The 21,872-nt window shown below is 41.9% G+C and overlaps 1 protein-coding gene across 2 annotated transcripts in view; it reads left to right on the forward strand.

Moving 5' to 3' along the window:
• Positions 1 to 5,107: 5,107 nt before the first annotated feature.
• Positions 5,108 to 21,872, forward strand: part of WWC3 (WWC family member 3) — a 91,021-nt gene continuing 74,256 nt past the window's right edge. The window contains exon 1 of one of the 2 annotated variants that reach the window (XM_056861924.1): positions 5,108 to 5,346. In XM_056861924.1, the coding sequence (XP_056717902.1) occupies positions 5,108 to 5,346 (239 nt within the window). The remainder of the gene's footprint in view (positions 5,347 to 21,872) is intronic. The other variant, XM_056861925.1, reaches the window with a different exon arrangement.

A 21,872-nucleotide genomic window follows, 5' to 3' on the forward strand; every position in this document is an offset into this window, starting at 1 on the left:
TGAATGTGGGGCTTCCCTTTCGTCACCATAAATCTCTGTAATCCTCTTTTAAAGCTGTTTGTGCCTGTGGCCATCACTACATCCTCTGGCAGTGAATTCCACATTTTCATCACTCACTGTGTAAAGAAGTATTTCCTTTGGCCTGTCCTAAATCTACTGCCCATCAACTTCATTTGATGCTCTCAAGTTCTTGTATTTTGAGAGGAGAAAAATTTATCTCTGTCCCCATGCATAATTTTGTAAACCTCTATCATGTCCCCGCCCCCAGTCATCTCTTTTCTAAACTGAAAAGTCCCAGACTCTTCAGCTTATCCTCATAGGAATGGTGCTCCAACCCCTTAATCATCTTGGTTGCTCTCTTATGTACTTTTCCCAGCTCTGCAAGATCCTTTTTGGGATATGGTGACCAGAACTGCACATCATATTCTAAATAAGGCCACACCATATAGCTATAGAGGGGCATTGTAACACTGGCTGTTTTGTTTTCAATCCCTTCAATCCCCAGGATAGAGTTTGTCTTTTTCACTGCTGTGGTACACTGGGTTGATACTGGGTTTTATTGAGCTATCTGCTACAACCCAAGATCTTTCCCACCTGTCAGTGTCAGCAAGTTCAGACACCATTAGCTTATACTTGAAGGTGGGATTTTTGTCCCGGTGTGCATGCATCACCTTACCAACATTGAACTTCATTTGCCACATTGCCGCACACTCACCCAATTTGTGGAGATCCTCCTAGAGCTCTTCATAGTCATCCTTAGTTTTCAACATCCTGAATAATTTTGTGTCATCTGCAAATGTGGCCATTACACTGCTCACCCCTAGTTCCAGATCATTTATGATCAAATTAAATAGTACCGGCCCCAGTACCGATCCTTGTGGGACCCCACTGCATACCTCCCTCCATTGTGAGAACTGTCCATTTATTCCCATTCTTTGCTTCCTGTCATTTAACCAATTTTTAATCCATAAGAGAACACGTCCTCTTGTCCCATGAGTCTTTGGTGAGGTACCTTGTAAAAGCCTTTTGAAAGTCCAAGAATATAATGTTTACCAGGTCACCATTGTCTACGTGCGTGTTCGCTTTCTCAAAGAACTCAAAAAGGTTGGAGAGGCAGACCTTCCCTTTGCAGAAGCCATGCTGATTTTCACTAAGCAGGTTTTATTCCTCTATGTGCCTAATCATTTGATCTTTGATTAGTTTCTAAAATTTACCTGGGACGGACATTAGGGTAAGTGTAATTTCCTGACTCCCTTCTAGATCTTAAAAAAAATAATCATGTAACATTTGCTACTCTCTAGTCTTGTGGTACAGTAGCTGATTCTAGAGCCAAATTACATATACTGGTTAGCAGGGCAACAATCCCACACCGAGTGCCCTAAAAACTCTTGGTTGAATGCCACTAGAATCTGGAGACTTGCTGGTTTTTAATTTTCCCATTAGGCCAAGAACCTTATCTCTCATCAACTCAATTTGGCTCAGTTCTTCAGACTTGCTTCCTGAAAAGAGTGGCTGTGGCATAGGAACATGCCCCGCACTTTCCACAGTGAACACAGCTGCAAAGAATTCATTTCACTTCTCTGCCATCTCCCTATTTGTATGCATATGTCCTCTAGTATGCATATTTCTGTATATGTCATGGGAAAACCAGATGATCAGAAAAATACATGACTGGCTCTCCATTTTTTTAAAGCTTAAAACTGGTTCAGAGAGCTACAAATTTGATTGGGGCAGTTGTGCTGGGAAAAGGGCTGTTTAATCTTCCCCCTTGTTGTTTCATTGATCTAAATTCTGCCCCCTCCCCAAGCTGCTATCAGTCCTTTGACAGAAAAATATAGATACATATGCTATAGTGGCACTTGTTCCTCACAAGGACAGCCCTATACAGGACATACGGCATTGGCTTTGCCAGTGGTTGCAGCATTAGGCGTTGGCAGGAGACGCCCGGAGAGGCGGGGGTAGGCATCTCCGGTTGCTTTTTGTGGTGGTTTGGGCATGGGGCCGGATCCAGTTTGGGGGAAAGACGGCCTGCGTGCCCCGCTTTCCACTCTGGGGACCCTAATAAGGGGTTTTGGGGGGAGGCCAGGATTGGTGAAGCCTGGCTCAGGGGCTGCGGTTTGGCCTCCTCCCAAGTGGCAATGGACCACACAGTTGGCTTCCACCCACGTGGGGGCCCTGCATACTGCCATCTCAGGCTGCGCCCAGCAGGTGGGTTGGGCGCAGGGTGCTATCAGCTGGCAGACGGGTCAGCTGATACCTGGATCCTGCCCTTCATGCTTGCCAATGCCTAACACTGTAATCAATAAAAGTTGTGGCCTTTTCCACTCCAGCTACGGTGTACTAGTCATTTTTGGATAGGGCTTGGGGGTCAGTCATCAGGGTATGGGCTTTCCCCTGGGGTAACGAGCCCCCCTTCCCCCCCCAAAGGGCTGGGGCCACAAGAAAAGGATGTGGAACAGCCACATTACCTCTGTCTTTCTCTTTTCCTTGCATTTCCATTCATTATTGGGGGGCTCCGCTTGCTGACAGAAGGATGTGGGCAAGACTCAGGATAATGTGCAACTTCCCATCCTGACAATGTGCTTGGACTGTGTTCTCCAAACATTATGGGGATGCTCTCTTTCTCCCCCCCCCTCAAGTGTTGCAGTTTGGTAGCCAAAAAGCTGCTTTATAGTGTACGCACTCTCCTTACCATCAGCAGCTGGGCCCAGGATTGCCAAGATCTTACATGGGCTTCTAGATGATTCATTCTGTGTTCCCCTCACAATGCACAGCTCCCTGGGCCCTCACTTGCACCCCAAGCCCTAGCTGGGCTTAAGCCGCAATGATCTGCCCCCCAAAGTAGAATGGTTTTAGAAATAGGTCCCACTTCAAAAAGTTGAGAATCACACTGCCTTATACCAGCATTTCTCAACCAAAGGGACACAGGGTTTTCATAATTATTATTAAAAACCAGTTCTCCCGCAATCAAGACCTGCCACAGATTATCCATCTATGACCATTTGGAACGCTAGCAGTAACCTTTTTGTGTCCTAAAACGTTCTGTAAATGATAAATATAATAATTGAATACCTGTAAAAATATAAATGTCCTTTGAAGAAAAAGTGGGTTTTATGTTGGGACCTGACCTGGATAACCCAGTCTCATCACATCTTGAAAGCTAAGCAGGGAATACCAGGGTCATGATGCGGAGGCAGGAAATGGCAAACCTCTTAACGTCTCTAGCCTTGGAAACCTACGGGGGTCGCCATAAATCAGCTGTGACTTGATCCAGCAGGGCCTTTCTGATGTTCTTATGGAGGAGAGGGCTATCCATGGTTACTAGTCAAAATGAACACTAGTCATGATGCATACCTATTCTCTCCAGGATCATGCCTATTATATTAGGTGTTGTGGAACCTAGAGGCCCCTGGCTGGCCACTGTGTGAGCAGACTGCTGGACGTGATGGGCCTGGGTCTGATCCAGCAGGGCTTTCCTTATGTTCTTATGGAGGAGAGGGCAATCCATGGCTACTAGTCAAAATGGACACTAGTCATGATGGACACGTATTATCTCCAGGATCAGAGGAGCAGGCCTATTATATTAGGTGCTGTGGAACCTAGAGGCCCCTGGCTGGCCGCCGTGGGAGCAGACTGCTGGACTTGAGGGGCCTGGGTCTGCTCCAGTAGGGCTTTCCTTATGTTCCTATGGAGGAGAGGGCTATCCATGGCTACTAGTCAAAATGGCTACTAGTCATGCTGCATACCTATTCTCTCTAGTATCAGAGGAGCATGTCTATTATATTAGGTGCTGTGGAACACAGGCAGGACAACGCATCTGCAGTCGTCTTGTTTGTGGGCTTCCTAGAGGCCCCTGGTTGGCGACTGGGTGAGCAGACTGCTGGACTGGATGGGCCTGGGCCTGATCCAGCAGGGCTGTCCTTATGTTCCTATGGAGGAGAGGGCTATCCATGGCTACTAGTCAAAATGAACACTAGTCATGATGCACACCTATTATCTCCAGGATCAGAGGAGCAGGCCTATTATATTAGGTGCTGTGGAACCTAGAGGCCCCTGGCTGGCCACCGTGTGAACACTGCTGGACTGGATGGGCCCGGGCCTGATCCAGTAGGGCTCTTCTTATGTTCTTTTGTAAGGCTTTAAGAGGGGACTGGACGTGTTCATGGAGGAGAGGGCTATCCATGGCTACTAGTCAACATGAACTCTAGTCATGATGCATACCTATTATCTCCAGGTTCATGCCTATTATATTAGGTGCTGTGGAACCTAGAGGCCCCTGGCTGGCCACTGGGTGAGCAGACTGCTGGGCTTGTTGGGCCTGGGTCTCATCCAGCAGGGCTTTCCTTATGTTCCTATGGAGGAGAGGGCTATCCGTGGCTACTAGTCAAAATGAACACTAGTCACGATGAACACCTATTATCTCCAGGATCAGAGGAGCAGGCCTATTATATTAGGTGCTGTGGAACCTAGAGGCCCCTGGCTGGCCATTGTGTGAGCCGACTGCTGGACGTGATGGGCCCGGGCCTGCTCCTGCAGGGCCTTCCTGATGTCCTGACGCCCCCGGGAGCGAACCTCTGCCGCCACCGCCGCCGCCGCTTGGTGTCCTTCCTCCTCCTTCCCTGGCGGCCCAGCCTCGCCCAACCAGCCTGCCGGGCCGGGCCGGGCAGAAGCGGGCCCGGCTCCAGAGGTCTCCAGGAGCCCCGGAGAAGGGAAGGGAAGAGGCGGGGCGGGCGAGGGCGGAGGGATCCTCCGGCCCAAGGAAGGAAGGAGGGGAGGAAGATGGCGGGGCGGCCGGCCTCAGGATGGCGCTGAGCGGGCCGCCGCGCGGCTGAGGCGGAGAGCGTGTGTGTGTGTGTGTGGGGGGGGGGTTTCCACGGTGGCGGCCTGTGGCGCCGCGCTCTCTCCCTGGGCCGGCGGCGGGGCGGCCTGTGAGGGCCGGCGGCGGCGGCGGGAAAGCGAGAGGCGGCGGCGGCGGCGGAGGAGGATGCAGCGCCGCCGCCGGAGCCGCCCGAGGCCCGCGCCGCCCGCCGGGGCCTAGTGAGGGCTGGAGGCGGCGCGGGGCGGAGAGGCGCTGCGGCCTGGCGGCGTCGGGGGCGTCGGGGCGGCCATGCCGTGGCTGAGCGGAGGCCGCCGGAGGCGGCGGCGGCAGCAGCAGCAGCAGCAGGCCGCGGCGTCGTCGTCGTCGATGGGCCCCGGTGCCGGGCCGCCGCCGGCCGGGCCAGGAGGCCGGGAGAGCTCGGAGCTGCCTCTGCCCGCCGGCTGGGAGGAGGCCCGCGACTTCGACGGCCGCGTCTTCTACATCGACCACAACACCCGGCAGACGTCGTGGATCGACCCGCGGGACAGGTCAGGCCCACCCCCCCCCACCTCACCCCACTTTCTGGGATTAGGGAGGGGAAAGGAGGAGGGGGCTGGGGGGGGGGAGAAAAGAGCCCCCAAAACGATCCGGGGGGCTGCTGGAGCGACAGCCCCGCGCGAGGGTCTCACTCTGCAGCTGTCTGCAATTCTTTAAAATCAATTTGCAATGAACGCAATCAATTTGCAATCGGCCTGCAAGCCATTTAAAACGAATGTGATCCATTGGAAATGTAATATTCTAAAATAAATGTGAAAATGAATGCAACGAAAAACAAACAAACAACCCTTTAATGGCATAAGTCATATTACCATTGTTACATGCAATGAAAAAACAACAACCCTTTAATGGCATAAGTCATATTACGATTGTTACATGCAATGAAAAAACAACAACCCTTTAATGGCATAAGTCATATTACCACTGTTACATGCAATGAAAAACAAACAAACAACCCTTTAATGGCATAAGTCATATTACCATTATTACATGCAGTGAAAAACAAACAACCCTTTAATGGCATAAGTCATATTACCATTGTTACATGCAATGAAAAAACAAACAAACAACCCTTTAATGGCATAAGTCATATTACCATTGTTACATGCAATGAAAAAACAACAACCCTTTAATGGCATAAGTCATATTACGATTGTTACATGCAATGAAAAAACAAACAAACAACCCTTTAATGGCATAAGTCATATTACCACTGTTACATGCAATGAAAAACAAACAAACAACCCTTTAATGGCATAAGTCATATTACCACTGTTACATGAAATATGCAGCCGTTCAGATAAAAAAACAGAGGCCGGTAAATTCCAGAAATGGAAATTACAAAATATTGTCGAAGGTCAGAGTTCGTTGGTTCTTGTGGGTTATCCGGGCTGCGTGACCGTGGTCTTGGTCTTTTCTTTCCTGACGTTTCGCCCGCAGCTGTGGCAGGCATGTTCAGAGGAATAACACTGAAGGACAGGGTCTTTCAGTGTCAAGTGTGTAGGAAGAGTAATATATAGTCAGAAGGGGGTTAGGTTGATAAACATCAGCACAACTTTAACAGAAAAGAAGAGAGTTTAAGAATGAATAAGGCTTGGCTTCCTGTCCTGAAAACCTCCAGACTAACAAAGACTACAGTCCACAATAGCCATGTGGATTAGCTTTGGATTTCACACGTTAACAGATCCCTTCAGGATACAATGGTTCCATATTAACATGCCACACCCTCATTAGCACATTATCTTCATACTTACAGGACAATGATTAGCACATTACCTCTGATACTTTTTGCAGGACAATGATTCAGCTCAAACCCAACCCCTTTCTGACTATATATTACTCTTCCTACACACTTGACACTGAGAGACACTGTCCTTCAGTGTTACTCCTCAGAAGATGCCGGCCACAGCTGCGGGCGAAACGTCAGGAAAGAAAATACCAAGACCACGGTCACACAGCCCGGATAACCCACAAGAACCAAAGAAATTACAAACTTTGGGCTTTTTGAACTTTCATCACATCCATAAATATGTGGAAGCCCAGCTATAGAACATGCTGCTGCCAATAAAGGGGCGCGTGAGGACACACGTTTCTAAATAGGTAAAGCTGTGCTGCATTGATCAGGAGCAGAGATTGCTTCCCAAATACTTAGGTTTGGCTGGTAGTAGTGGTATCACAAAAACACAGGGTAAAAAAACCCCATCCTGAAATAACGAGTGAATAGCTAGGATCCATCCAGGTTGTTTGGGATAGATGGAACATCGACAGCCCCCTATAACAAATGAAGCAGTGGGTTCATAGGGACCATTTCTCCTTGCTGTATCTGGTAGGGTTGCCAACCTCCAGGTGGTGACAGGAAACTAGAGCAACGGTCCTAAGGGGAGCGGTTAGGACACTTAGGGCTGTTTAGCTTGGAAAGAAGGCAGCTAAGGGGAGACATGATAGAGGTCTACAAAATTATGCATGGTTTGGAGAGAGTGGACAGGGAGAGGTTTTTCTCCCTCTCCCATAATACCAGGACACGGGGTCATCTGCTGAAGCTGGAGGGCGAGAGATTCAAAACAGATCAAAGGAAGTATTTTTTCACACAACGCAGAGTTAAATGGTGGAACTCCCTGCCCCAGGATGTGATGATGGCTGCCAGCTTGGAGGGCTTTAAGAAGGGAGTGGACATATTCATGGAGGAAAAGGGTATTCATGGCTATTAGTTAGAATGGATACTAGTCATGCTGCCGATCTATTTTCTCTAGTATCAAAGGAGCATGCCTATTATATTAGGTGCTGTGGAACACAGGCAGGATAGTGCTGCTACAGTCGTCTTGTTTGGGGGCTTCCTAGAGGCCCCTGGTTGGCCACTGTGTGAGCAGACTGCTGGACTTGATGGGCCTGGGTCTGATCCAGCAGGGCTTTCCTTATGTTCTTATGTAAGAAATGTGCCTAAAGACCTGGCGGCCTCTGCTCTCCTCCTTGCCTTTGCATTCTGTGCCCCGGCCTGGCGGTAGGAAGCCTGTAGGATTAGTGTTTAGAAGTAAAGGAAAGCCTTTGGCTCGGGAAAACAACATCCCTGCTGGGGGTTCTGGCCAGCTTGCCTCTGTGCTTGACGGGCCCTTTGCAGATTTCTCCTTCTCCTCCTTCAAAACTGAGGGCGGAAACGCATGGTGGGGTGGGGTGGGGGGTTCGCCTTGGATTTGCCGCTCTCTGGATGCACATTTCCCCCCATCCAAATTCCCAAACTCAACAATAAGCCCCCGTGCAGAGTTTTGAGAATTCAGATGGGGGGAAATGTGCACCTGGAGAGCGGCAAATCCAAGGCGAAACCTCCCGTGCATTTTGAGAGGCTTGGCCTGCTCTTTATGGCCTGTGTGTGTGTAAAGTGCCTTCAAGTCGTAGCTGACTTATGGCGACCCCTTATGGGGTTTTCATGGCAAGAGACTTACAGAGGTGGTTTACCAGTGCCTGCCTTTGCACAGCAACCCTGGTATTCCTTGGTGGTCTCCCATCCAAATACTAACCAAGGCTGACCCTGCTTAATTTCTGAGATCTGACGAGGTCGGGCTGTACCATGCTTCCTTCCCTCCATCTTTATGGCCTCGCAGTTAGCTGTTAGGGGTATCCCCCAGAGGCAGCTTCAGAAGAGTCCATGCTTCTCCCACGCATTTTGCAGAACCCCCAGAATCTCTGATTCCATAACGTGGCCTCTCCATCTTATTCCTTGTGGACAAAGTTAATCCTGATTTTTTATTGTTGCATCCCTCATTGTTCTCTGGACACGAGCCTGGGAGAGTCTCAAGCTGCAGCTCACTTCAGCAAGTTATACATTTCCTTTAAAAACTGATAATTCCTTCTGGAAGTCAGATCTCTCTGATACAGCCATCAACTCTGACCCTTCTTTTCTGCCTGTCCAAATGTTGACATTTAGATTGGGGGAAAATATCAATGTTCTGTGGTAACTAATGAGCCTTTGTTAGCATCTCAGTGTCTTTGTGCTGAATCTTTGCTGGAAACAGAATGGAAGTTTTTTTTCCCAACACTTAATGTTTTCGATTTCATTATACCTGTTTTGTTGAAAGCCATTCAGCTTTTCTTAATGTGTTGTCTTGTGTTTTTTTTTATATGTTAGGGGTAAGTACTAAATATACATAGCATCAACTGCATTAACTTGTAGCTTAAAAATAGTTAATAGAATACATGTGGTTTCAGAACTAGTATTCTTTACCCTCATGTGCAAATACCTTTGTGTGCCTATTGCTGCTGTCTTCTTTTGTAATAATAAGGTAGATAAATGCTTTAAATGTGTACATATTATAGCATATTACTGCTGTTTTGTAACAGTCAAACTTAGCACAGTAAAAGAATTTGAGGCTGTGGTCATCTGCACAGTTATTTGTAAACAGGTCTCCTTGAAATTGATGGGACTAACTTCTGAGCAAGCATGAATGGAATTGGATCGTTAAGTGTGTAAGTTTAAATTTGGGCACTATCTGTACTAATGGCCACGAAGACCATAAAACATGCTCTCAGAGATGTCAATGTATACTGAATTATGTTTTCAGAAATATACTTGACAGTTGTAAGGGGAATCATTAAAATTGTAGTAAAGCCATGTTACACTTGTTAAATGCTATTGAAATTCATAGAAACACTAAGAATAGAATGCTGTAATGCAATCTTAAAAAAACATTCTTTGATGCTAAACTCTCTTCCTCAGATGTCTTTCACAGGCATGGTTGGGAAATGCTGCAAAGTGATATGTGAATTTTTTGTAACATTAGGAACTTTGTTATATTTTGTGTAAACATCTTATCTCCTGTTTGTGATTATTGTATAGGGTAACAGCAGAAGAGAACAAGTATCGTTTACTGTGTTTAGGATTGTAGCTGCTGTCACTAAGATTTCCCATATGGGAATGTCGTATGGGAGTGAGGCCATTATTTCTGTGGAGTGTAACAGATAGAGTTTCAATTTTTCATATGCCTTGACGAACCCTGCTGAGATGAACATAACCAAGTTTGTCTAGCAATGACAGGGATGAAGGAATATTGACAAATACACAAAAATAGATAGGGCTAAGAAGAATTGCTGTGTGTTTGTGATGAATTCTAAGAAATGGGTGCAATGACAAATCCCTTGTACATCCTGCAGTTCACAGGGCTTGTACTAACATCTTTCAATAATATGACAAATGGGGTATGTCTTCCTTGACGTTCTGCTGATTCTTGCTCTTATTAAAAAGATTGCCCCAAACATTATGTACGTAGGTTTACATCAGCTTTTCAGGATTTGTGATAGCCGATATTCTTGTAGAGTACCGCAAAGGTGAGTTGTTCTCACTTCCACACTGCCATGCCTCATGTGCAACATGTGCTGCAATAGACAAAAGTAGCTGTTAAAATATGGTGTACTGACAAAAGGAACAATTGAGCTTCATCCTGCACATTCTTTTTTAACAGTGGCTGACAGGATTTGGGACCTTTGTTGAACAGTGAGTTTGCTTCTCATACGTTGGTAGTCTGCACTCCTTCCAAATGTGACTAGTTGTGTGCTCTAAAAATATGGTGACACATGCATAGATAAATATTAACTAGGGCTAACTCCAATGGGATTACATTTGTTTTCTTTATCTGATATTCCATTGTTTCATTCAAGTGATAATTTTGTAAGTGTGCATCCGGTCACAAGCCTTTTGTTTAAATCTCTAAGAAAATGATTGAGAGCGCTTGCCAGTACTTTACATGCCCATGAAACAAGAAATATCTGTGAATGTTTTCTATATTTGGATTGTTCTTTCATAAGTGGGAAGCTTGAATATCAGCCAGAACTACCTTACCAGAAATATGCATGGAATGTTAAGTAAGACCCAGAAATGCTTAAATTGAGCCTTTGTTAAAGAGTGCAGTTAAAAATGTGTGCAATTCCTACTCTTAAAGGGGGGGGATCTTGGCCTAACTTTCAGTAATTTTACATTTTTAAAAATATTTATTCTGTGACTGTTGTTCAGCTCAGTAATAAAGCTGCAACTGAAATCCAATTAATTACCCTAGACAGTGAATGACAGACTTTCTCCTTTCCATACCCATTCAAATCTTACTTTTTAAAGTCCCCATCACTATTTAAGAAACATTCTTGCTCTTTTGTTCTGAAACATGATTTATGCTACAAGATATTTTAAATGTACATCCCTAACAGGCTTTATGCGGAAGCAGATCCCAGAACATAGCTATAGGATGTGTATAATGCATGTTTTTCTATTTTGAAAGAAGTATTAAAGTGATGTGCATCCTTCACCAATGAAAGCTTAATTTGGAAATATATGTATTGATACTGTGTAATTTACCCCATTTCTTCTCAAGGGCAAAGTAAAGAAGCTATGTGTACATTTGAAGGCCTATACCTGACCTACTGGAAATCTGCAGTCCTAATCTGAATAGGAGGTGCTACTGGGCATTGCCTGTATGTTCTGAAGCCTGCTTTAGGTCTTAAGGAAAAAACTCTAGAAATTTCTAAGCTTTGTTAATTAAGTAGAAGAAAATGAAGGGCCGGTTTAATGTGAGCATTGCTGCTTGTATATTCCACAGATCCCCCTGATAAAGCTTAATGCGAAAAGCGCAGGGGTTATTAATATTTTAGAATAAAGTGTTCTTCCCGCTGCACCATTTTTTTTCTTCATCTCTTTTTTAATTAAGTAGCCAATACTGATTTCCTCATTTACTAGCCCTGTCACAGAATGCTTACAGCATTGAATTGGAGTCCATACCCAGGCTTCCGGTGGTGCCGTTGGAGAGAGCACTCCATTTCCCCAGGTTGTCCTGGGAGAAATCCAAGTTTGCGTTATTTTTGGGGTACATAGATACCCCAATCCGACCCTTGCAAGTGGGTTGGAAAGCAGGAACTCCCTGCAGCCCGCAAACGCGGTTTGACCTCCTAGGTACTCTGAGGGGGCTTTTTTAAGCGCCTCGGAGTCCTAGACGCCGGTCCTGCGAGGGCACTAGGGAAGGACATCGCCAAAACGCAACTTTGGCAGCAAGCTCTACCCTCCACCGCCTTAATACCAACATAAGGACTACATAAAGAAAAGAACCTCACCTCTTGACACCTAAGTGAGTACAAAAGAACTCTTCGTCTACTTACTAGAAATTTGAACAGACGGGAGGCTGATAAGAATATTTCTGGGACCCCCACCCCTCCATAATCCGAACTGAAAAAGTTTGATCTGAGTTAGTCATCGGGATTAGCGACAGGAGCCTTATCGGATCGATCAGCCTAAACCATAACAAAGAGTCGGAAGGATACCTTTTAGACTGACAAGAATTATCACCAATGAGAAGGTCCGAAGGAAGGGGAGGGTGATTTCTCTTCCTGATTTTCCGGCGAATTCCTGCCACGTTTGCAGTAAGGGAGTGCCTGGAACGGAAGACTCTCTATAACACCCTCTCTATCATTGGAACTAAAACAACAGGAAGTAGCCGCGGGACTGAATATCCGTCGCACTCGAGTTACTTTCAAATCATTCCTGAAGGAATAACCATCGAGAAGAGTCGATAGAAGGTCTGCAGCACTAGTAACTTCCTGTTTACTTCCTGATTAATCCGACCTAGAGCGACCGAAAAAACTCACTGGTATTTTAAAACTTTAAAATACAATTTTAAAGCCAATTTCGACTCTTTTCAACCCGAAAAAATTACTAGGCTGATCTTTGAACTATCATCTTTTAACCAGCACCTTAAAGGCCCTGTCGGTGGACATGTATTTTACCAGCTTTTTTTGAATGTAAATGTCTCGACCCCGCTCTGGCTCACTACACAGCCCTGCCTATACTAAACTAAGGGACTCTTTACAAACCTCGACCATGGAAAAAAAGTTACAGGATATGCTAACTAAACAAACTGAGGCAACAAATAAACAGTTTGAACAAATGTCTGCACAGATGGCACAGTTGACTTCTATGATGACAAATCTTGGTCAAGCATCCCAAGCTATTAATCAGAAGTTGGATGTGGTCACTGGAGACTTGAAAGAAGTAAAAACTCAAATGATTGTTATGAAGACAGATATGCAAGCGATGGATGTATCAATTAAGAAAGTGATGGATGAGCACAAGGACACAAAGAAAAAATTAACAAGCCAAGAAAAACAGATTGAAACAATACAAGCGGATCAGATGGCGGCAAAAAATCAAATGGCAATGATGGAGATGAGAGTGAAAGAGACCAACCTTCGTATACGCAATTTTCCAGATATGATGGGAGATAATAAAGAATCTGCAATACCAAATTTGGCCTACTTATTTCAGATAGATGAACAAGAATTAAAACAAGCCATTAATAGAATATACAGGATACCACTACCTGCTAGAATGAGAAGATCTAAGCCAAGAGATTTGATGATAGTGTTCTATGACACCAGAGTTAAAGACAAGATTATGAAGATTCATTATGAAAATCCAGTGTCAGCAGGAGACTCCTCTCTTATACTACTGAAGGATATTCCAAGGCATCTACTTTCACAGAGGAATAACTACAAAGACTTTGTGTCTATACTGAAAGCTAATGGCATCAAATATCGTTGGATTATGCCACAAGGTTTGGCTTTCACCTATAAGGAAGTGAAAACGACAATTCTATCCCAAGCAGATGTGGGGAAATTTTTGAGAAAATATAAAATGGACCTTAAAGAATTACCTGGAGAGAAGGAGGAAGAAGAAGAGGAAGAAGAAGAGGTACAGGGTGCAGAAGGTGGTACTAAATTATAGACTTTTTATTTTGCTAAAACTACATTATGGCAAAAGCAATTTCTTGGAATGTAAATGGACTGAATGAGAAAACTAAAAGGGCCAGAATCTTCAAATATCTACAGAAATATAAATACTCCCTAATTTGCCTACAAGAAACCCATATAGCTTCAAAGCATAAAAAATACTTGGAGAAACAGATGCTTGGACAAGCATTTATTGCTTCTGCTAAAACTAAAACAAAGGGAGTGGTAATCTATGCCCACCCCAGTCTCTGTCCAGAACTAGTATATAAAGACAATGAAGGAAGAATTGTAATTATCAGAACTAAAATATTGGGACAAAGGACAATAGTGGTTGGAATCTATGCACCCAATGAAGGGAAAAAATCCTTCTATGAAAAATTACATGACCTGATAACCCAGTACTCACAAGACCAAATTTTATTGATGGGCGACTTCAATGGAATTATTCTCCCATCTCTGGACAAAAAATCAAAAGCAAAAGATATCAATGATGGATGCTTGCCTAAAACTTTCTTTGCCATGGCTTCAGAATTAGAATTACAAGACATTTGGAGAACAATGAATACAACAGCTAAAGAATACACCTTTTATTCAGCAAGACACGATTCACACTCCAGAATCGATATGATATGGGCCAGTAAATCAATTTTCACGCAACTACGTAAAATTCATATTTTACCTAGAACTTTTTCTGATCACAATCCTGTTACCTTTGATTGGAACAATAAACAAGCATTTAGATGGCGAATGAACGATAAACTTTTAAAAGACAACCAGATACAAAAGGAATTACAGGTTTTAATGAAAGACTTTTTTGAAATTAACCTTAATGGGGAAACTTCTTTAAATACAGTTTGGGACGCATTCAAAGCTGTTCTGAGAGGTTTTATGATACAGAAACACTCGGCCTGGAAGAAGACTCAATTGCAATTTACAAACAACATACTTTGGAATTTACAAAATTTGGAGCAGAAATTGGTAATGGTAACACAGGAAGAGGAGAGAAGAGAAATTCAAATACAGATTTCTGCATCTAAACACCAATTAAATTTGGTAATAATGGAGGAAATGAATAAAAATCTGAAACTTGCTAAACAAAAGTATTTTGAATATGCAAATAAACCAGGAAATTTTTTAGCAACACAACTGAAGGACTCATTTCAAAAGAAGATTATAACACAAATCCAAACTGCTAAAGGACCAGTTTATTCAACTTCAGAAATTCAGAAAGAATTTGTTTCATTTTACTCTAAGTTATATCAGAAAGAAAATACTCCAAAACAGAAAATAGACAAATTTCTAAACTCAATACAGATGAAAGCTTTGTCAATGACCCAGAGAGAATGTATTGAAGCTCCAGTAACAAGGGAAGAAATACAAGAAGCAATACTGAGACAAAAAACGGATAAAACACCTGGACCAGATGGAATTACTGCACTATTTTATAGAACTTTTAGTGACAATTTAGTTGGATTTTTTGGTTCACTTTACAATGCAATTTTGGACGAGGGAACATCCCCGGAGACTTGGTCACACGCATTTATATCACTGATACCCAAAGAAGGAAGAGATCCAGAAAAAACATCTAATTACAGACCTATATCGCTCCTAAATGTGGATTACAAAATTTTTGCTTCGGTTTTGGCATGTAGGATAAAGCAATTTATTAAGGATCTTATACATGAGGACCAAGCAGGTTTTATACCAGGAAGGCAAATAAAAGACAATGTAAGAATTTTACTAGATTCACTGGAATATTATGACCATAATATTCAACAAACTGCGGCTTTTGTATTTTTGGATGCAGAAAAAGCCTTTGATATGGTCTCTTGGAACTTTTTGAAACGGATTTTGGATAAATTGAATTTTGGAGATCGTTTTCAGAAAGGTATATCGGCTATTTACACCTCCCAACAAGCTAAAATTTTGGTTAATGAATCAATGTCAGATAACTGCCAAATCACGAAAGGGACTAGACAGGGATGTCCCTTGTCTCCACTTTTATTTTTGTTGGTGTTGGAACCGCTATGTGTGAAACTAAGAAGTATGGAGGACATCCGCGGGCTAAGAATTAAAAAACATGAATTTAAGTTGAGAGCATTCGCGGATGACCTACTGCTAATTTTGGAAAACCCAACACAGTCAATGAATATACTTCAGGAGACTTTGGATGATTTTGGAAAAGTATCAGGCTTTAAAGTGAATCAAGAAAAAACAAAGATAATATTTAAAAATTTATCGGAAATACAACAACAGGAATTTATATCATATACTGGCTGGGAGAAAGCTAACAAAGTTAAATACCTGGGAATTTGGATCACTGCAAAGAATAAAGATCTGTTAACCAACAATTACCTCAAGTTATGGGGTAAGATTAAAACTGATATGATTATATGGTCAAACAAAAAATTGTCATTAATGGGACGTATCTCAACGATCCAAATGAATGTCTTACCGAGGATGCTCTTCTTATTCCAAAATTTACCAATAATATCACAAACAAAATATTTTGAAACTTGGAGGAAAGACATTTCAAACTTCATCTGGCAAGGAAAAAAACCAAGGACTGCTTATAAATACTTGGTGGATCTAAAAACTAGAGGAGGTTTAGCACTGCCTAACTTTCAACTCTATGCTGAAGCGGTAGCTTTAGTATGGCTAAAAGACTGGATGAATTTGTCAAATGTACGTTTGCTAGACTTGGAAGGTTATAATAACTTAAGTGGATGGCATGGTTATTTGTGGTATGATAAAATTAAATTACAAGCAACATTCCGTAATCATATAATCAGGTCCTCTCTACTTCGTATTTGGATGAGATATAAACACATTTTGGAACCAGAAACACCGATGTGGATATCGCCCCAAGAAATGCTAACTTTGCGCCCACTTAGACCAGACAAATTTATTACTTATCAAGATCTAACTAATTGGGAAGGAAAGAAATGCTCACTAAAAGACTTTCAACTGCTTAAGGATGATTTACAATGGCTTCAATATTACCAAATCAAATCAGTTTTTGTACAAGATGCAAAAAAAGGTTTCTCTAAAGAAAAATCTCCTTTTCAAAGGATTCTACTAGACAATAATACAAAGCTGATTTCTAAAATGTATAATCTCCTTTTAACAATATACTGTGAGCAGGACACGATTAAACCAACTATGATCGATTGGGCTCAAAATGTGGGACATGATATTGTTTTAAATAAATGGGAAAGATTATGGTCTAAAGATTTAAAAGGAATAAAAGCACAGTCAGTGCGAGAAAACATCTATAAAATGATGTATAGATGGTATCTAACACCCAAGAAAATTGCAAAGATTTATAAAACGATGTCCCCTACTTGTTGGAAATGTAACAAAGAAATTGGTTCCTTTTATCACATGTGGTGGACCTGTGACAAAGCCAAAGACTTCTGGGACATGATTTATAACGAACTGAGATTAATACTACAAAAGAATATATCCAAAACACCAGAAATGATGTTATTGAGTATGATTCCAGACGACTTAGCAACACAAAGAACCTTTTTGATATATGCCACAACAGCTGCGAGACTGCTTTATGCAGCGAAATGGAAAGGGCTAGAAACTCCAGAGAAAAAAGACTGGATTGTTAAAATGTTTGAAGTGGCAGAAATGGCAAAACTCACAGCTATTCTAAATGAAGAAAATGACGTTCGGTTTTTGGGGGAATGGGGGGCGTGGATGCATTATTGTGAATATGAGTTAAAATTGGGAAGAATGGAAGAATATTTTCTAATCTGATCCAGAGGATTATTTTTGATTTTTTTTTATATTGAATAAACATAATTATATTTACTAACAGATTATGGTTTTTTATATATGGTATTGATATTTTATCAAGATTAGATTACCTATGACGGGAGGAACTTTTTATTAAGAGGCAGATAGAGGTGATGGGGAAGTCAAAAAATTTTCCATTTCTTTTTTTTCTTTTTTCTTTTCTCTTTTTTATTATATGATATGGAATTATAACAACTTTAGGTTAGAATTGAAATTCGATATTGTTATAGATGTTGTTTAATGCAATGGAAAATTTCTATCATAAAACCCAATAAAATTTATATATATAAAAAAAAAGAATTGGAGTCCATACCCGGATGCTTATTGTTTGAAGTACTTTAAATATTTATTTTGGCATTGTGTGGTTGAAGTGAAGTTATTCGGGCTTCCACATGGAGTCTACAAAATTACTAGCTCAATCTTTACTGGCCTGATGTAGTACTGGCACAGAGTGTTTAGCACACGTTGAAATATTGAGTGTTGTATAAAAGCTTGGATGAGACTTCTCAATAAAGAATGCCTTTGGTTTCAATAAAATCTCCATCTTGCTTACAGACTTGAGTGGAGGATGTTAGGTGATGGTTTGCTGGTATCTTAGATAAATTTAGACAACTGCTTAATTTATGGCCAATATACCAGTAACCTTGAAAGCATATAACCAATGTTGTGGCCTCAGAAAATTTCATGGTTTTTTCTTCTTAGACTAGTGGTCTCTTATATCTTTAAGCCAGTGCTACCTCCCAAATGCATAACATTATCATCAAATGCCCCTCCTCTCAGCAAAAAAGATTTGCCATAAAAAACCCAATATTCCAGACAGGCAACTTTATATAGATGCACGTGATACACAGATCTCAGAAATACATTCAGAGGGACCCTTGTGCATGAAATTCACTCATTCAGTGGGACACCAGCAAACTCTTTATTTTAGGTTTGAATCATTATTTCTGTGTGCTGCTTTTTAAGCAACAAGGGGAAGAAATCTATGATCTGGATGTTATACGGGAGGATGGAGTACAAAACAGCGCTTTTCTGCTGGTTGTCAAATGTTGCACGTGGGGAGAAGGGCTGCCTGAAGTCCGTTCTGCACTTCAGAAATTTTTTAATGTCTTATGAGATTTGTGGACGGTCTCACCCATTACAGTGTGAAAATTAACAACTTTTTTCATTCAAAAAGAACAAATGAAGATATTCTAAAATTGGAATTATATGTGGTATATTCAGGTCTCTGTTTTACATAAGGTCCCCCCCCCCCAAAAAAAAGACTTGCTCCAGTATAACCGGCAAGTCAAATGTCTAGGTAGCTGTGTTGATCCATAGCAAAACCTAAAAAAAGTAATACCTTTATTAAGACTAGTCAAAAAGCAAGAGACATTTTTGAGTTTTCCAGAACTCTTCATCATACTAGATGCTAAAAGGGTGGGGAGAGTGGAGGGGGGGAAAGATCCTAAGGCGTCTTTGCATCCTATGTAGGTTGCTTCGTTGACTTCAGTGGGCACAGGATGTCGCTAGCTAGTTTCAGGTTGCACCCTTTGCATGCTGGAAAGAAAAAAACCCAAATGGCTATCTTATTTAATACAAATACATTAATTGAATTATATGAGTCGGTTTTTTCTTGCAAATAGTTTGGACACCTGGCTGTGTACAGGCTTAGCCTTTTATAATTGGTTGCAAGTGAGCCAACTTGTCACCTTTGTGCCTCTGCCATCAGACCAAGGCCAGATTTATAATTTGCAGACTACATTAATCAGGTTGCCAGAATAATGTTCAAAGTGTCATCTTGGGTTTGTTACAGCCGTTTGTTGTATCTATAGACGCTGCTTGGAATACCAGCATGTGAGCTAGAAAAATGGTGGTATCCATTGGAATTAAAAGATCTGAGAAATGGATTAACAGAGTATTGGAGGTCCCATACTTCAGGGTGGGTGATAAAATGAGAATATGTGCTGATTTATTAATCTGGATATGTCTGTGGTTAGATTTGTAGAAAATGCAACACAGTACCTCTGTGTCCTCTAGGTCCTGGTGTTATAGCCCCATATATTTTGGAATAGAAATGAATTTATGCCTGTCTGTGGCAGAATGCTTCTGAAGTTCCCATCCATGATTCAGGCACAAAACTGGTTAGGGAACTTGTTGTGAAAGTGGTAATTAATTTGATATAAAGGGTTTTGTCTGTCACTTAACTTGGATATCCTGCAATAGCATGAAGAAGCTTGTAATAACAGGTGTGCATGTGTTATTTCTAGATATAATGATTTTTATCTTGAAAGTTTTAATATAGGTCTTAGGGAGGCTGTAATTGGATTATTTTTAAACTTCATTTTTATAAACTAAAATAGGGTTGCTTGAATTTAACAATCTAGTTATGTTTTCAGTGGCTTGTGTTTCTTAGCATACTAATTTTTTTAATATTCTTATATGTTTGTTCAACTGTGCAGTCTAGAATATATCTTAATCTTTATAACTGAGGTTTTTGATAAAGGAATTATACTGAAACAGAGGGTTGAACGTCTGAGTACTGCTAGTCAACAAATTTCCATATGTGCATAAAAAGATATTGAACAAAATCAGGCAATATCACCAATACAGCTGAGCTTTCTAGTTATCAGGAAGAGAGCTTCTAAATACACCTGGATTTAAAAGGACGATCAACAAAAGTAGAAAATTCTCTATTTTTTTAAACCATCCAAACATGTGGCTTGTAATACTTTACATTCCTTTATCTTGGAGAAGCATAATATTAATAATGAAGTTATAAAGGTTTACAATAAGCTGAGATTGAGCAAAATTTTGCAGTGCAATTGCTCACACACACACACACACACACACACACACACACACCCGTGGGAAATTTCAGATTCCTCCCTAAGCCATTTCTGGGATTTCCCCTGGAGCAGCAGCCCAGGGTGTGTTTTGGACTGCTGTGTGAGGAAGAACTTGGCAAATATGCCAACTCCTTGTGCCCTCCCTTATGCCCATGGAAATTTAAGTGAGATCCGTCAGTGTTTGAAAATCTGTTTAAGAGTCAAAATGTGCCCATTTCAGGAATGTAGTTATTCCTCTCAATGAGAAAGTCTTTTGTTCTGGATTTATCTTTTGTTGTCTGCAGGCAAAGTTTGTAACTTAGTTTATGTGAAACATGGGTCCAGGTAAGCTAATAATTGTTACGTAGTAAGTAGTTATTCATATATAATGATAGTGTAATCAGTTTCTGTATACTGTATCTGAAATGGAATGAAGAATGCACATACATACCTTCTTTAGATATTGTGTTGTGAATGCATGAAAAGATAGAGGTGAAAAAATCCTGGAGTTTTTTTGAAGATAAGCACCGTAAACACATCTTATTTGAATTTTATGGATTTTAATCTATTTTAATCGTTTCTGTTTTTAAATGTATTTGATTTGTTGTTACCTGCCCTGAGTCCTGTTGTAGTAAAGGAGGGGTGAGATATAAATGTAAAATATAAATTAATATAAACATCTTAAAGCTATTATTAATAAATGTTTATGTTTGATGGTTTGAGCACTTTAGAGAAGCTTACCGTGGCAGAGTCTGAAGGAATGTATTATGGAGAATTACAGCCCATTTCTGAAGGGGGGAGGCAGTTACGCAGCTGCCGGGAGTGATGCAGCCACGCTGCCACCACAGAGGCTTCCCAGTGGAATAAAGAAAAATAAACGCTCTTAAAAAGAAAACTTCAGAAAAGACCCCCATCCACTTTAGCGAGGCTATGCCAGCAAAATAGCTGTTGTGGCAACACTGCGGCGTAAGGGGGCATTCCCAGGTCAAAAGAGGTTAGATAGCTGCCTAAAGACAGGAATGCCCTGGGAATGCCTCCCAGGATGCTGGCGCAGGGAGAGAAGACGGGGAGACACCGGTGGGAGGCTACGCTGGCATCCAAGAGCTGCACTGCCATCGCGGTCTGGGGGGGGCGGTGTAAATTGCCCTATGCCAGCCTCCGTGCCAGTTTGCATGGCGCAAGTGGCACAAATGCTGGCATAGGGGTCATGCCGGCTCCTATGGGCATTCGCCCCTCCCCCTCAGGATTGCACGGTTATTCTAGGATGAAGACCTTTTCTCAGTTAAGCTGATGGTGGTAGCAAGGCAGTTCTGTATAAGTTCTGTGTTCAGAGATGGCAGAGTTCTGATAACCTGATGTTTCCTTTGTAAGTTTTAGCATATTGTTGGCTGCTGTGATGGGCAGTGTTAACAAAACATTTAACTCCGTTACACTTCTTATGATTTGTTTATTTAAAGCATACCCTGTCTTTTATAACATAGTTTCAAGGTGGCTTACAAACAACTTTATGTAGGTTAGAATTTGCTGCTGGTCAGCTTGGAAAATTGCACTTTTCCTCAGCTTAAAGATTAATATACACTCAAATACAGAAAAATGGAAGAAAAATCTAATAACTTTTTTTTCTTTTGCTAATTTTCAGTTCATATTGC

Source organism: Euleptes europaea, chromosome 16, assembly GCF_029931775.1.
Source record: "Euleptes europaea isolate rEulEur1 chromosome 16, rEulEur1.hap1, whole genome shotgun sequence".
Classification (NCBI taxonomy): domain Eukaryota; kingdom Metazoa; phylum Chordata; class Lepidosauria; order Squamata; family Sphaerodactylidae; genus Euleptes; species Euleptes europaea.